The sequence below is a fragment of the Giraffa tippelskirchi genome, chromosome 2 (assembly GCF_054371585.1).
Source record: "Giraffa tippelskirchi isolate mGirTip1 chromosome 2, T2T-mGirTip1v1.2.pri, whole genome shotgun sequence".
In the NCBI taxonomy this organism is placed as follows: domain Eukaryota; kingdom Metazoa; phylum Chordata; class Mammalia; order Artiodactyla; family Giraffidae; genus Giraffa; species Giraffa tippelskirchi.
In genome coordinates, this window is record NC_137276.1 from 32,431,481 (window position 1) to 32,447,134 (window position 15,654).

General features: G+C 35.5%; 1 protein-coding gene across 20 annotated transcripts in view; it reads right to left on the reverse strand.

Moving 5' to 3' along the window:
- Positions 1-15,654, reverse strand: part of LCOR (ligand dependent nuclear receptor corepressor) — a 121,912-nt gene that overhangs the window by 33,346 nt on the left and 72,912 nt on the right. For 16 of the 20 annotated variants that reach the window (XR_014071400.1, XR_014071393.1, XR_014071394.1 and 13 more), the window contains 2 exons: positions 6,179-6,311; positions 1,189-1,476 (listed from right to left, as the gene is read on the reverse strand). The exons of the other annotated variants lie outside the window; for them this stretch is intronic. Coding sequence is in view for 11 of the 16 variants with exons in the window: in XM_081550664.1 (XP_081406790.1) it covers positions 1,189-1,476; positions 6,179-6,311 (421 nt within the window). In the remaining 5 variants the exon portion in view is untranslated. The remainder of the gene's footprint in view (positions 1-1,188; positions 1,477-6,178; positions 6,312-15,654) is intronic. 20 annotated transcript variants of the gene reach the window in all.

A 15,654-nucleotide genomic window follows, 5' to 3' on the forward strand; every position in this document is an offset into this window, starting at 1 on the left:
TGTAAACCTGGAGTTTGAAATGCAACATTTAGAGCAAGCAGAATGTTAATGAGAACTATCAATCTGTACTAAAGAAAATGATTATCTATAAAACGGAAAAGAATAACTTTACAAACATGGTAACTGAAGGAGGTCTAGAAGGTCTCCTGCTAGGAAATCTTAAGAGATTTTGACTGCTGTTCACTCACCGAAAGAGAAAGAAGGCAAAGGAAAGCTATTCAAAAAAATATTCTTTAAGAAGCAACTAAAGCCAGCCTATTAAATGTCATTACTTCATAAACTACTTAAAATGAGCAAAATAAAGTTCAAAGAGATTCCTACATGAAATAAACTTACTTACTTTGCAAAATAAAAGTATTTCTCACCAATAAATTCACACTTTTGTGAGACTTCTATGGCAATAAAATCTCAGTAATACAGATATCACTAATCTATAACTTGTAGTGGTTCAAACAGTGGCCAAGTTGAAATGCTTACTTCATCTTTGTAAAATTAAAGGTAAAATGAGATCACAAAGCAACATTGATATAATATACTTAAAAGAGTACCTTTTCAAAGACTCAAGAAATAGCTGTTCTGCAAAACTGATACCCTATCTCTTCACTTAATTAGCACCCTCACCAAAAGACTACCTTTTGAAAATATTCTAACTAGTTCATAATACAGTATATGTGTGTATATTTATAAAATACTGAATATATTTTAACAACCCAAAGTGTTTCTACTATCTTCTCAATATTTCTAATCCCCTGAGTTTCTTTTTTAAAAATGCAAGTAATACATATTTTTGCCTCATGATCTCACATGCAGAGTGTAACGCCTACCTAACAAGATGTATTTATTTATTTCTCAGGTAGGTGCTAATCCTGAACATTGATGGAAAGGGCGGAAAGTTAATTTTTCAGTAGGATTTTAAAAACAATGGATATGACAATGCTTTGGAAAGTATGCAATACTTATATAAATATCAAGTAACAATATAACCACCTAACTTTCCCAGGTGGTACATCAGTCATGACTATGAACTACTGATGGTTAAGGTAGCCAATTTATACTTCTTCTCAATCACTGCAGACTCCAGAATAATTTAAAATTCACATTAGTGATGCCCTACATGCCAATACCTTTTTTTCTCCCCAAATTAAAAGTATTCTATTGGACAGAGGAGATCTTGACATCAAACCATACCTTGTTCGCTAGGTTCTGACTGAGACTTTCTGACAGTAAGGTCCAGAGGTGAGTCTTGGTCAGCCATGAGAAGTTTGCTGAGCACAGGGTTCTGAGCAGTTGCAGCCGTGGGAGAGGTGGTGACTGGAGATGCTTTCGGCAGGCTTTGGTTCTTTGTGCTATTGGGCTGGCTGGGGTCCTGAGTAGAGCTATTTTTTGAGGTATATTCAGCAGCAAATTGTTGGATCATTCGCTGCATGATCTCACGGGCCACTAGGGGAATACTGGGGTCGGAGACCCAGGGACTGTCTGTAAACAAAGATTTATTTACTTTTAAAGTGGGACAATGTACTAAAAAGAGACAGCTTTCAAGCAAACAAAATTTTATTTTTCTTTCTTAAAATGCAATACCCTAAAAATAGTATTCCCTCTTAGAATTATATTTTTAATCTGCAGGCTTATAAAAGTTGATTTTTAAAAATAAAATTTTAATAAAATTATTTCTACATACCACCCCCGCCCCCGAATATGAAGTCAAATAAAGGGATAACAAATAGTATATCATATGGGTAAGAATCACTTACCTGATACAGAAGTCCTAAAATCCCTTTTTAATGAAATGATTACTCCCCTGTTTACCATCTATAGAACACATCTGGTTTCCCCTAGATCCTTCAACCATTATCTTCCTATATTACTGAAGAATGAACATTTTCTGCTAAAAGATTGCAGGCATATCAACATTATAAAAGGAGGTACTTAAGATTCATGATAGGCCAGGGCAACAGATGTCACATTTTAATATTCATCACAACCACTTTGAGGGTTTGTAAAAAGAGATTGCTGGGTCCTTTCTCCAGAGTTACTGATTTAGCAGTTCTAGAGTAAGCTCAGGAATTGGTTTTTCTAACAAGTTTCTAGATGCTGCTGGTCTGGGGACTACACTTCTAGAATCTCTAGGCTAGGAGTTTAAATGCCAAATCTCAAAACTTTAAGAGCATGTTACTTTGGGTAAGTTCTTTATGCTCTACCAACCACTGAACCCAATAAAAAGGGAAGTAATAAACATTTAAGTTATCAATTTCTAATCAATGTTAATTTTAAAATAAAGACCATATGAATTCACTAACTTATAAAACCTTCAGGACTGGAAGGGATCCTGAAAGTGAAGTAAAACAGAAAACATTTTGCATAAATATATTATCATCACGTCTCTGTCATTAACACACTATCAGGGAGATTAAATGTTGTTTGAGAAAAGCAGAGATAATGTTTGTTTACTCCTGTACTCTCAGCACCTAATCTTGGCGTAAAGTATGCATTTGCATTTAGTTGACTAATAAATGGATCAATATCAAATCAGTCAACAAACAGTTCTCAAAAAAACAAAAAGCAACAAAATCGATAAACGTGATCTAAAGAGTAAATGGCCTGTTCAATTTTGTACAGATGGCTAGTGATAGACCCTTGATTAAAATGTTCCACCCATATTTTATACTTCCTTCCTACACTTCCTAGGCTTTAGAAGATGGGTCTCAGAAAATCTGAGTTTCCTTATTCTTTTAAAGATTAACCACAGAAGGTCAGTTACTTTACCCATAGTATTTTGGGGCTGTAAGGAACCTTGATTAGTCAGAAAAACTGACTAACTGCTATTAATTTATCACTAAAATCTAAAAACCAAACATATCATTAAAACCAAACAGGACTCCCAAGAACAAATTGTTTTCCTGAAGGACAATATTCAATATCGGAAGATAGTCATATCCTAAAGTCAGAATATTTAATTCTCTGGAGTTTAATAAGGTTTGTTCTATCAATAATAACATTTCTGTTCTACTATAAAGTATTTTCAATCTTTTTTTTATGGTTTCTTTTTAAATTTTATTTTATTATTTTTTTTAAATTTATTTTATTTGGAGGCTAATTACTTTACAATATTGTAGTGGTTTCTGCCATACATTGATATGAATCAGCCATGGGTTTATATGTGTTTCCCATCCTGAACCCCCCTCCCACCTCCCTCCCCATCCCATCCCTATGGGTCAATCTTAAGTTTCCTCTCTATAGAAGAGATTACGGGTATGCTAGATGGTTAAAGAATAAACGTATTCAACTAGGTAACTAAGGTTCAGAAGTTACTACAATCACTGACAGTGGTTCCTTAAATGCTTTAATGACCATTTTAGCCATGTATTGCTTTTTTCAATCTTTCTACTCTGGGTTTTCTTATTAGGATTTCTTATTAAGTAGAAAATCATTTAACTTTTTTCCTTCCATATCATAAAATCCTCTGAATGTATATAATTTCAAGTTTTAATATGTTACTATATCTTTTTATCCTCTGAAAAGCTGGAAAATAATAAAGAAGAAAACTTCCAAACAGGAAGCAAAATGAATTTATGAGATATCTTTGTGTTTAACTAGGTTAATAAATATTAAAGAGACTTGCAAAGAGTCAAAGATTTTAGGATAAAAACCATAAAGTGCTACTTTTGATCTTTAAATGTGTGTAGCATATTTTACCTCTCTGTTGAGTAACTACTATAATCATGAAACAGTTCATGTTTATGATCAAAGATCATTTCCTGCTATGTCTCTTGAAAATTTCTTGAAGCATTTCATTCTTTAATTTACTTAAAACACAACATCTATAAACCTAGCCATCCTCAGGGGAACATGCACAACTGAATCAAATAAAAACAACATATCAGTCAAAGTTAAAACTACAGAAAAACACATGAATGCTACATCATAGCCACCTGTTATGTTTGTAAAATGCAAATCTAACTTTTAGGAAAGTGTCAAATTTTCTGAGACAAGTGACAAAGCAAAATGAAAAGAAATGATTATGACAGCTGTACTGTCCTTAAACTGGAATTTATTATATAGAGTCCATACCACAAAAACCTACTTTTATTTGGAACTAATTTTTCTACCTAGCTACAGATAACCTGTTCATACTCAATTACTTAAACAATTTGTAATACTCTGGAAACAAATGACTAAATCCAAGTATCTTAATTATTTATTAAAAACAAAATATTCTCCTTAGATTAAATTGCCTGTTACATCTCTGGAACATTTTTTGGTATCAATTTGAAGCCTACTAATGCCCATCTTTGAGACATTCCCAAGAGGATTAATAAAAAATCTAAAAGTAACAACATTAATACATAAAAGGGAAACTTTCAACTGCAAAGCAGTATTTCTTTTTCTAAGCATCATATGCCAGTATACAGACAAATATACAAACAATTCTACAATTTCAGAGGGTTCTCATCTCTCAAGACCTATTCCAAGGTAAGAATTCCTCCCCTAAATGGTATGTGCCCCTAAATTTAATTTCTAGGTAAAAACACTTATAAGAACTTTAACCTACATTATTCCTATACAACAAAGGGATGGGACTAGTAAAGAAGCAGGCTAGAAAATCTCTTCAAGAATCTGCTTGATTAACCTCACTAACTCCCCCTAGGCAAAGAGTGGATTAAAAGTGGTTCCTCCATGTAAATTAGGGAGAGGAGTTCCTCTTTTCAGTTAAAAAGATGTTTCCTGCAGCATTAGACCCATGACCCAGTACACTTCCTAAAGGAGAGGAACAGCAGAGAAGCTGGAAAGATATTTTATTTAGTTAATAAACTCACAACTGATCAGTCATTTATACTTTAAATGTGAGTTACTTTAATAAACCACTCAAATGTTCATAAAACTAACGTTCTGAACACAGCTTTGGAATCAGTATTTTATGGAAATGAAATGGTGAGCATGGAAGCCTTGGTTGGAAGCTCGAGGTCAGAGGGGTACTGCTGCTGCTGCTGCTAAGTTGCTTCATTCATGTCCGACTCTGTGCGACCCCACAGACGGCAGCCCACCAGGCTCCCCCGTCCCTGGGATTCTCCAGGCAAGAACACTGGAGTGGGTACTAGAGGATATTAAAAGAAGTGAGGATGTGGTAAAAGATTTAATTTTATCTGGAGATCTGATGGAAAAAGAAGGAAAAAAAGTGCCTCTGAAAACAAAACCCTTCTGTACTCTTTACTTTCATATTTTACTTTACTTCATATTCCCTTTTGAAAATATCGATCACATTAAACAGAAGCTCAGCTGTTCTCCAAGTGTATGTAACCAACCCGTTGGAATCTGCACTTATCAGACTTATAACTAGTGTATAGACAAACATTACCCTTCAAATTTTGGAAGAGGGAAGGCCACTTTAAAGGAATGAGAGGTGTAAACTAGGACATATGGAGAAATATTAAAGAAAGTGGAATCATTGAGTCTGCTGAGGATTAAATAAAAAAACTTCTTTAGAGCCTATGACAGTAACCACCATTGTGGAACTAGAGGGATGGCATAACTAAGGAAAACAAATTCATTTAGAAAGAATTTCTTTCTTTAATTTTAATACTTAAAATTTTTAGTAAAACAAGGGTATATCAAGGAGAAAAAAAAGTTTGCAGATCTAATTTTAAGCTAAAACTTTTTTCCTCCAAATGAAATTTCAATGAGAAATTACTAAAATTCTATACAGTTTTATGGTTATCAGTGACTGAAACAGTGACTTCATTTTTTTTTTTGACCATATCGTGCAGCTTGTGGGATTCTTAGTTCTCTGACTAGGGAATGAACCTGGGTCATGGCAATGGAAGCCTGGAATCCTAACCACTAGACTATCAAGGAATTCCCAACAGTGACTATTTAGGTTAAGAAAATTTGTCTAACAATATACAGAACTACTGAGACCTTACAATTTTCACACATTCATAATAATTTTAAGAATTATTTAACTAAATCTTACACGGCACCATCACTGCATAGCAAAAAGGGGGGAGAGGGTTGCATCACCCATTTCAATTTACCTTGACCAAAGGAATATAGAAAATTATAAAGTATACTATCAATAAAGAAAAATGTGTTTAAAATGAACTCTTCTAAAAACTAACATTGAAATTAAAGAGACTAACATAAGACAAGCAGATACTAAATGTCATTCTTCACTGGAACCAACCTTTTCTACAAAAGACTGCATTGAGGAACTCTTCTGCTTGTCTCTCGAATCGAATGATTTTTGCTTGCTCTTGTTTAAGCAGAGCTTCTTGCCCAGCTCCCGAAGCTGGCTCATCCAGACCGACTAAGTGTCCCTGCAAAAATATTTGATGAAATGTTTGCACAAAAATCTTTCCCCATTCAATATCAAAAGCAGAGATCCAAAATCAAAGACAAATATTGATAACAGATAAATCAGTTTCATACAATTATAATATTTTAGAACTTCAAGTCAGGATAGTATTTATTGCCACAAAACTATAAAAGCAAAATGAATATAAAAATTATTTGGGGTGTTTTTTGATTATGAATTTTGCTTAAATTTATAGGTTAACTCTAACTGAACTATAATTACCAAAGGGAAAATTTCTTTGAGCATTCAAATACATCGGTTCTTGTTACATTATAGCAACAGTTTACAAACAACCCAACTCACACAAAAAGGTATCTTAAACACCAAATCTCATTTGAGAATCATGTTTGCCCTACCAGCATAACATGTTTTCTCCAGATACAAAACATTTTTTTTTAAGGGCCATTAGGAGACAACCTCAAAAATAAGGTACTTGACTTCATAATTCTGTCCCTAGAGTACTATTTTACAAATGGTAGCTTTCAAATCTTTAGTGGGCTGCGAAATTAATGGGTCAAAACTAGCACTAGGAAAAAAAAATTGAAAAATAGAATGCATTGTATTATAAGAGTTAAACACTTTGCTATCTTAAGGGTAAACATTTCAACATTATATATATACATATATATATATATATATGTATATATATGCTTGAACATGTTTGTAATATAAAATTGTGGGTCCTGATCAGTTTCAAAATGCCATACTAGATGACTCTCAGAATATGCTCTCAGATGGCAGAAGAACTGATCTAGGCTGACAATGCCTTGCACTTACTTCCACCTTTGCAGTTAATAAATAAATAGTAAACTATGATGACAGAAAACAGAGTATAAAGAAAAACAAAGTACATATTTTGAGTTCAAGTGCCTATAATTTACTTCACTGCAATGCATCAACACACGCATTTACTTATATCATGAAAAACTTTAAAGTGCTCTAAATACTAAAAGAAAATGGGACATACCTTGGCACAATGAAAAGGAAGTAAACATTCAAGGCACATTACAATTCACAAGTGATTTCCTCAAAAATTTTAAATACACCCAATGATATATGCCATCTACTTTCCATGATTTCCCCATGACTCAACTGTCTCAACAGTGCAATCAAAATATGTTTTTTGGAAGGACATTATACATCGTAAACAAAGAGTTCACGATGAAGAACTCTCTTGCACACTCAAACTAAAACAATGATTCCTTAACATTTTCCATAAGACATTGTACGTTTGCCACATTAGTTTAAAATTTCTTAAGATATTTTAAGTGTTACAAATCATTATAAAAACCTTTATTACAGTTCTCTTTGCCAACATTCTCTTCTATAGATGAAGGAAATTATTAAGAAAGTAACTTTAAAAAATGAATCACAATCTAATTTTGATACAAATTTAAAATGTATTTAAAATGTATCAGGAATAGGTATTAGAGAGTTTGATAAAATCCTTATTTGCATTATTACACTTCAATGCCATTCACTGTTTATTGATTTTTAAAAATCAGACATTAAATGGTGTAACTATTTAAGTGTCCTTAGCCCTATATTTAGTCAGTATAGTTGACTTTGAACAGAATTATCTACACTTTATGTTTAATGTAGCATTCAGTCTACTTTCTATCCTAAATCAACACAAAGCAACTAATCTAGCATTCAGTAAGGCAATTGCTACATGTCCTTTCTTGAATCAAACACTTAACAAATTTTATCAATTTGTACTCTGAAATATATAGCTTACTTTTAGTTGGTTCATAATAATTATAGTCATATCTATTCATTTTGTTTAGTAAATAGTTTCACTGTTTATAGTTCATACACCATACAATTCACTCACTTAATGTAAAATTCAATGTTTTAGTATATCCATAGAAATGCAGAGCCATCACCATAATCTAACTTTAGAACATTTTTGTACCCCCAAAGGAAATCCTATATCCAGTAACAATCACTCCCCATTTTCCCAACCTTAGTCAACCACTATATTATTTTCTGTCTCTATAAGACTTATCTGTTCTGGAAATTTCACACAATTAAACAATATTTGGAGTTTTGGTGACTGACTTCTTTTTCCTAGAATGTCTTCAAGGTTCATTCAAGTTGTAGCAGGTGTCAATATCTAATTCCTTTTTACTGCCAAATAACATTCCATTGTAAGGATAAACATTTTAACCATTCATCAGCTGATGAACTTTTATGTTGTTTCTACTTTTTGCCTACTGTGATATGAATAATGCTGCTTTTAATATCTGTGTACAAATTTTGTGTGGATATATATTTTAATTTCTCTTGGTAGGAGTGGAATTTCTGGATCACGTGGTAACTATCTTACCATTTTAAGGAAGTGTCAAACCATGTTCTGAAGTTGTGCACCACTTGACATTTCCAACAGTACTGAGGGTTTCCGCTCCACATACTCATGGATATTTGTAATTTTTTGATTACACCCTTCCTAATATGTAACAAGTGATATCTCATGATTTAGACTTGCATTTTCCTAATGACTACTGGTGTTAAGCATCTTTTTGTTTGCTTGAAAATTAAAGTGATAGTCACTTACTTGGGTCCGACTCTATGTGACTCCCTGGACTGGAGCCCACCAGGCTTCTGTCTATGGAATTCTCCAGGCAAGAATACTGGAGTGGATTGCCACGCCCTCTCCAAAGGATGTTCCCCACCCAGGGATTGAACCAGGGTCTCCTGCACTGCAGGTGGACTCTCTACTATCTGAGGCACCAGGGAAGCCCACTGGCCATTCATATATCTCCTTCAGAGAAATATATACTCATACAATTTGCTTGGTTTTTAATTGGGCTATTTATCTTTTGGGGTTTCTCTGGTGGCTCAGGGGTAAAGAATCTGCCTGCAATGTAGGAGACACAGGTCTGTGGGTTTGATCCTTGGGTCAGGAAGATCCCCTGGAGAAGGAAATGGCAACTCACTCCAGTATTCTTGCCTGGAAAATGCCATGGACAGAGGAGGACTGTAACCTGGAGGGTTACAGTCCATGGGATTGCAAAGGGTTGGACACGACTTAGCAACTAAACCACCACCACATTTATCTTTTTATTGCTGAGCTGTAAGAATTCTTGACATTCTGGATACAAGTTCATTATCAGATATATAATTTGCAAATATTTTCTCCCATCCATGAGCTTTCTTGACACTTCACTGATACTATTTTAGCAGTACAAAAGTTTTTTAATTTTAATGAATCCCAATTTGTCTTTTTTCTTTTTGGCCATTTGTGCTTTTGCTGTTGTATCTAAAAAACTAGTGGTTAACCCAAGGCTGTGAAGATTTACTCCTATGTTTTCTTCTAAAAGGGCTTCCCTGGTGGCTCAGACAATAAAGAATCTGCCTGCAACACGGGAGACATGGGTTCATTCCTCGGGTTGGGAAGATGCCCTGGAGAAGGGAATGGCTGGCTACCCATTCTAGTACTCTTGCCTGGAGAATTCCATGGACGTTCTCCATGGAATGGAGGGGCCTGGTGGGCTACTCCATGGGGTCGCTTTACTATTTTAGGACTTACTTTTGGGTCTACAATCCATTTCGACTAAATTTTTCTGTATGGTGTAAGGAAGGGGTCCAACTTCCTTTGTGAAAAATCACCAGCAATAAATTTTACTTCTGCATCTCAATTCTATACCATCAATCTCTGAATACCTGTCCTTATGCCAGTACACACTATGTTGATCATTATGGTTTTGTAGTAAGCTTTGAAACTGCAAAGTGCAAGACCTGTCAATTTGTTCTAAGATTGTTCTGGCTATTCAGAGTCCCTTGGATCTTCATATGGATTTTATCATTAACTTGGCAATTCCTGCAAAGAAACCAGCTAGGGTCTTGACAGGGAACATGAGGATCATCTGGGGTGAAATGCCGTCTCATAATATTGAGACTTCTATCCATGAACATGGGATGTCTTTTCATTAATCTACATCTTCTTTCTTTCAACAAAATTTGTCATTTACAGTGTATGAGTCTTACACTTTTTGTTAAATTATTTCTAATATTTTATTTTTAATGCTATTGTAAATGGAATTTTCTTAATTTCATGTTTAGATTGTTCACTGATAATGTACAGAAATACAACTATTTTTTTTAAAAAATGCTATATTCTGCAACTCTGCTGATCCTGATTAAATCTAATAGTGTTTTATAGATTCCTTAGGATTTTCTACATACAATATCATGTCATTTGCAAACACACTTTTATTTCTTCTTTAATAATCTGGATAATTTTCGTTTCTGTTTATCGCTTAACTTCCCAAGCTAGAACCTGTTGTAAAACACCAAACAGAAAAGTGGTTATCTGATTGGTTGTAAAGAATTCGTCTGCCAATGAAACAGATGTGGGTTCAATCCCTGGGTCAGGAAGATCCCCTTGGAAAGCAAATGGCAACCCACTCCAGTATTCTTGCCTGGGAAATCATGGATAGAGTAGCCTGGCAGGCTACAGTCCACAGGGTTGCAAAAGCGTCAGACATGACCTAGTGACTAATCAACAACAACAGATGTATTAGCTGTACATTTCTGTAGCTCAGGCTGATGAATTTCCCTGCTATTCCAGTTTGCAGGGCATTTTTATGATGAATAGGTGTTGGATTTGGAAGGCATCTACTGAGATGACCATGTTGATTCCTGTCACTTATTTTACTAATACACTGTATTACAAATTAATTGATTTTTCAGTGTCACACCAACTTTGCATTCCTAAGACAAATCTCACTTACTAGTGGTGTATAACAGTTTTTATACGTTGTTAGATTTGGTTTGCTAATATTTTGTTATGGAGATTTTGTGATTATACTAGTGTGTAGTTTTACACACTAGTGATACTAGTCTGCAGTTTTCTTTTTGTGTGATTTTGGTTTTCAAATAATACTGGCCTCACAGAATAAAGAAATGTTCCTTCTTTATATCTTAGACAAGTTTGCGAAAAATTGGTATTAATTCTTTTAAAAAAATATCTGGTAGAAATCATCAGTGCAGTAGCCATATGCTTTTTTTTCTCCTGAATATTTTAAAATTACTAATTCAATCTCTACTTGTTCAGGGTCATATTAATTTCCTAGGGCTACTATTAACGCTCAGATGGTAAAGAATCTGCCTGCAATGCAGGAATCCTGTGTTCAATCCTTGGGTTGGGAAGATCCCCTAGAGAAGGGAATGGCAACCCACTCCAGTATTCTTGCCTGAAGAATCCCATGGACAAAGGAGCCTAGAGGGCTACAGTCCATGGGATTGCCAAGATTCAAACAGGACCAAGCGACTAACACACATACACACTATTAATGTAACTTCTATCACAAAGTGGGTGGCTTAAAAACAGCACAAAGGTACTTGTCTCAGAGCTCTGGAGTCTAGAAGTCTAAAATCAAGGTGTCTCCAGGGCCTGCTCCTTCTGAAGGCTCAAGAAGAGTCCTTCCTTGCCTCTTCTCTTCTTTTTTTAATTGCCTCTTCCTAGCTTCTGTTAGTTTCTAGCAATCCTTGGTGTTTCCTGGCATGTGACAGCATAACTCCAATTTCTTCCTCCATCTTTACACTGCCTTCTTCCCTGTGTTATGTGTGTCTGTCTTTCCAACTCTCTTTATAAGGGTATTAGTCATTGGATTTATGGCCCAACTGAATCCAGTAAAACTTCATCTTGACTTCATTGCATCTGCAAAGACCGCATTTCCAAATGTCTTAAGGCTTTCCTGGTTGCTCAGATGGTAAAGAATCCGCCTGCAATGCAGGAAACCCTGGTTCAATCCCTGGGTCAGGAAGATGCCTCGGAGAAGGGAATAGCTACACACTCCAGTATTCCTGCCTGGAGAATTTCATGGATAGAGGAGCCTGGCGGGTTATATAGTCCATGGGGTCACAAAGAGTTGGACACGACTGAGCGACTAACACTCACAGGTACTAGGGATTAGAACTTCAACATTTTCTTTTTTGGGGGAAGGGAGGCAGAATTCAATCTGCAACATATGTCTGATCAGATTTTCTATTTCTTCTCGTGCCAGTTTCAGTAGTCTGAGTCTTTGTAAGCATATACCTATTTTATCTAAATTATCTAATCTTTTGGCATACATATTATCAATTGTACTCCCTTTATAATCCTTCTTACTGACATAAAGTCACTGGTGATTTCCCCTGTATTGCTTGTGATTTAGTAACTTGAATCTTCTCTCTTTTTACTCTGATTGGCATTAAATAAGGGTTTAACTACTGACATTTTCATAGAACCAACTTTTAGTTATGACGATATTCTCTATTTACTATTTTTTTAATTTCTGCTTACTTATGGTTTAATTGCTCTTCTTTTTCTAGTCCCAAAATGGACAGTTAGTATAATGATTTGAAAGCTTTTTCATTTAACTTAGGCATTCGTAGCTATAAATTACCTTCTAAGTACTGACAGCTATATCTCATAAGTTTTGGTATGGTTTGGTTTTGCTTTTATCTCAAACTATTTTCTACTCCTTTGTGATTTCTTCTGTGATCCACTGGTTACTTAGAAGTGCTTTAATTTCCACATATTTGTGAATTCCTCACATTCCTCTGCAACTGATTTCCAATTTCATTCCACTGTGACTGGAAAACATACCTTGTGTAACTGCAATTCTTTAAAATTTATTTTTTTATGGCCCAGCACATAGTCTCTCCTAGAGAATGTTCTGTGTGCACTTGAGAAGAATGAGTATTTTGCTCTTGTTTGGTGGAGTATTCTATAGATGTCTACTAAATTTAGTTGACGCATAGTGTTGTTCAAGTCTTCCATGTTTGCTGATCTTCTGCCTAGATACTCTATCCATTATTGAAAGTGGGCTACTGATGTGTCCATCTATTATTGTTGAACTGTCTATTTCTCCCTTCAATTCTGTAGCATTTTGCTTCATGCATTCTGGGGGTCTATTGTTAGGAGAGAATATAATTATAGATTGACCCTTTTCACATTTTCTCAAAATGTCCATCTTTATCTCTAATTCCCCAGCAGTGTGTAGCCTCTGATACCACTTCTCAGATGCTGTCTTGAGCATGCAGAGTCTCTGTCCACCAGGAATAACTATGGGTTTAGCTTGGCTCCCCTTGGCAGTTTTTTTCTTGAATCTCTCCTTTATAAGCTTCTGGTTGATCTGCCTATAGTGGTATCCCAAACCCAGATAACAATCTCTACTAATTGTTCTACTATTTTTGCCACACCCTGGAGATTAACTGCACCTCAGTCTGATCCAATAAAAGTGGAGCCTCACTGCAGGGACAGGGTGTTGCCAGTCTTTGAGGCTTGTTCCAACCCCAGGAGGGCACGTTCTTTCTGTCTGTTTTTCTGGTTCTCTCTTTAAACTTCTAACTTGTTTGCCATTTCACTTGTTGCTATTAGTACAAGGAACTATCAGCCTCCTTTTAACTGTTCACCACAAAGATCATAATTTTCAACATCTTGTCGCAAGCTCTGTTTCAAATAAAGTTAGTCTCCTTAGGAGAGCTACAGAATTCTCTATTCTTAAGGCCCGCCTCTCCCTTAGGAATAACCTTTCTGACACTCTGCACAGGAACTGGGGGCAGGGATAGTGACTCACTTCTCTCAGAGTGACATCTGTGCTCTGTGAGTGGGGGACCAGACAACTTGCCCTTCTTCGATGAGGCCTGGCCCAACAACTGGGGCCTAGTATTCTTAGCCCGCTATGTCTACAGAAGACTTCCACTCATAACAAAGGCTGAGTGAGGAAAGGGGACCCTGGGCCCTTCTACTTGATCTGTCTGGATGAAAGTTTCTGCAACAAGAATCTCGAATGTATAAAAGATGCCCACGGTCCTCCCCTCCTGTTCCGAGCAGAGCTTTTCTCAAACTGAGCCCAGGGAAGTGAGTAGGAGTGGGTCATAGCTCAAATGTCAGACTCTTGTTCTTACAGAGATTAAGTAGATTTTTTTTTTTTGAACAAATGATTCTCCATTTGCTTTATGCCCTTAAGATAACTATTTTCCATTAAGATAACTATTTTCCAAGTTTATATGTTCTTTTAAAATAGTTTTCACCAAATAGTTGTATTTGTTTTAATTAAAACAATCCTAACCATATTACAACCAAAGATGAAAAATACAGCACAGAATCATGTATTTTTTTCAAGTGCATCTAGCCACGAAATTAAAAATTTATAGCAATGACGTATAAACAAAATGTAGCTCATCTTCCCTCACTGTAGCTAAGTATACCAAAATTAAATGAACCAACAAGAACAAAAACGTTTCTATGACATACAGCTGAAAAAGCTAATACAATAGTCAGGAGATAGGAAGTTAATTCATGTGATGTCCCCTCCCTCATACATGAATTCTAAAAGGAAACATTATGTATTGTGTGGCAAAAACAACAAAATGATATGACACACACTTCTATAAACAAAAAACCACTGTTCTTTGCATTTATTATCATTCCTTACCAAACAAATTCTTGGCCCAGAACTAAACAGGAATAAAACTTGAGATCAGAACTGGAATTTATATCACCTATGAGTTGCTTCCTTCAGAATTCAAGAATTAGTCTACCCAGACTGGTTGGTTCATAGTCAGAGGTAATTCTGTCCTACCAGAATCTACTATGAGCTTTTTAAAAGCATACATGCCTAGAACATACTCACAGAGCTTTTGATTCTGTAACTCTGGGGTAGGGAGTAGTCACTGTGTTTTTTTAAAAGCTCTCTCCTTAATAAGGAACTGTAAAAAGGCATCATCAGTTCATACTTTAAAAACTATTACATATTTATAGTAAGTTTTTGTATTTGGGAAGGCAAATTCCATTTGTCACTTAAATTTTCCGAAATGTCCTGGCTATTCTACCTTTACTCCTTCAGACTGCATTTAAAATCACTCAGTCAATTCTGTTCCCAACACCACCAGTTCTTCATAGAAGATGTGTTTTGATCTGATTAGCACTATATTTAGAAAGTAATTCAGGAAGAAGCAACATCCTTAAAGATGTCCAGTCATCTTTTTCAGGAACTGCTTTACATTTATCTCAAAATTTAATGGATCTCAAAATTCTACTGGACTACAAGGAGATCAAACCAGTCGATCGTAAAGGAAATCAGCCCTGAATATTCGTTGGAAGGAGTAATGCTGAAGCTCCAATACTTTAGTCACCTGATGCAAAGAACTGACTTGGAAAAGACCCTGATGCTGGGAAAGATGGAAGGCAGGAGAAGAAGGGGACGACAGAGGATGAGATGGTTGGATGGCATCACCAACTTGATGCACGTGAGTTTGAGCAAGCTCCGGGAGATGGTGAAGGAAAGGCAGGCCTGGTGTGCTGCAGTCCA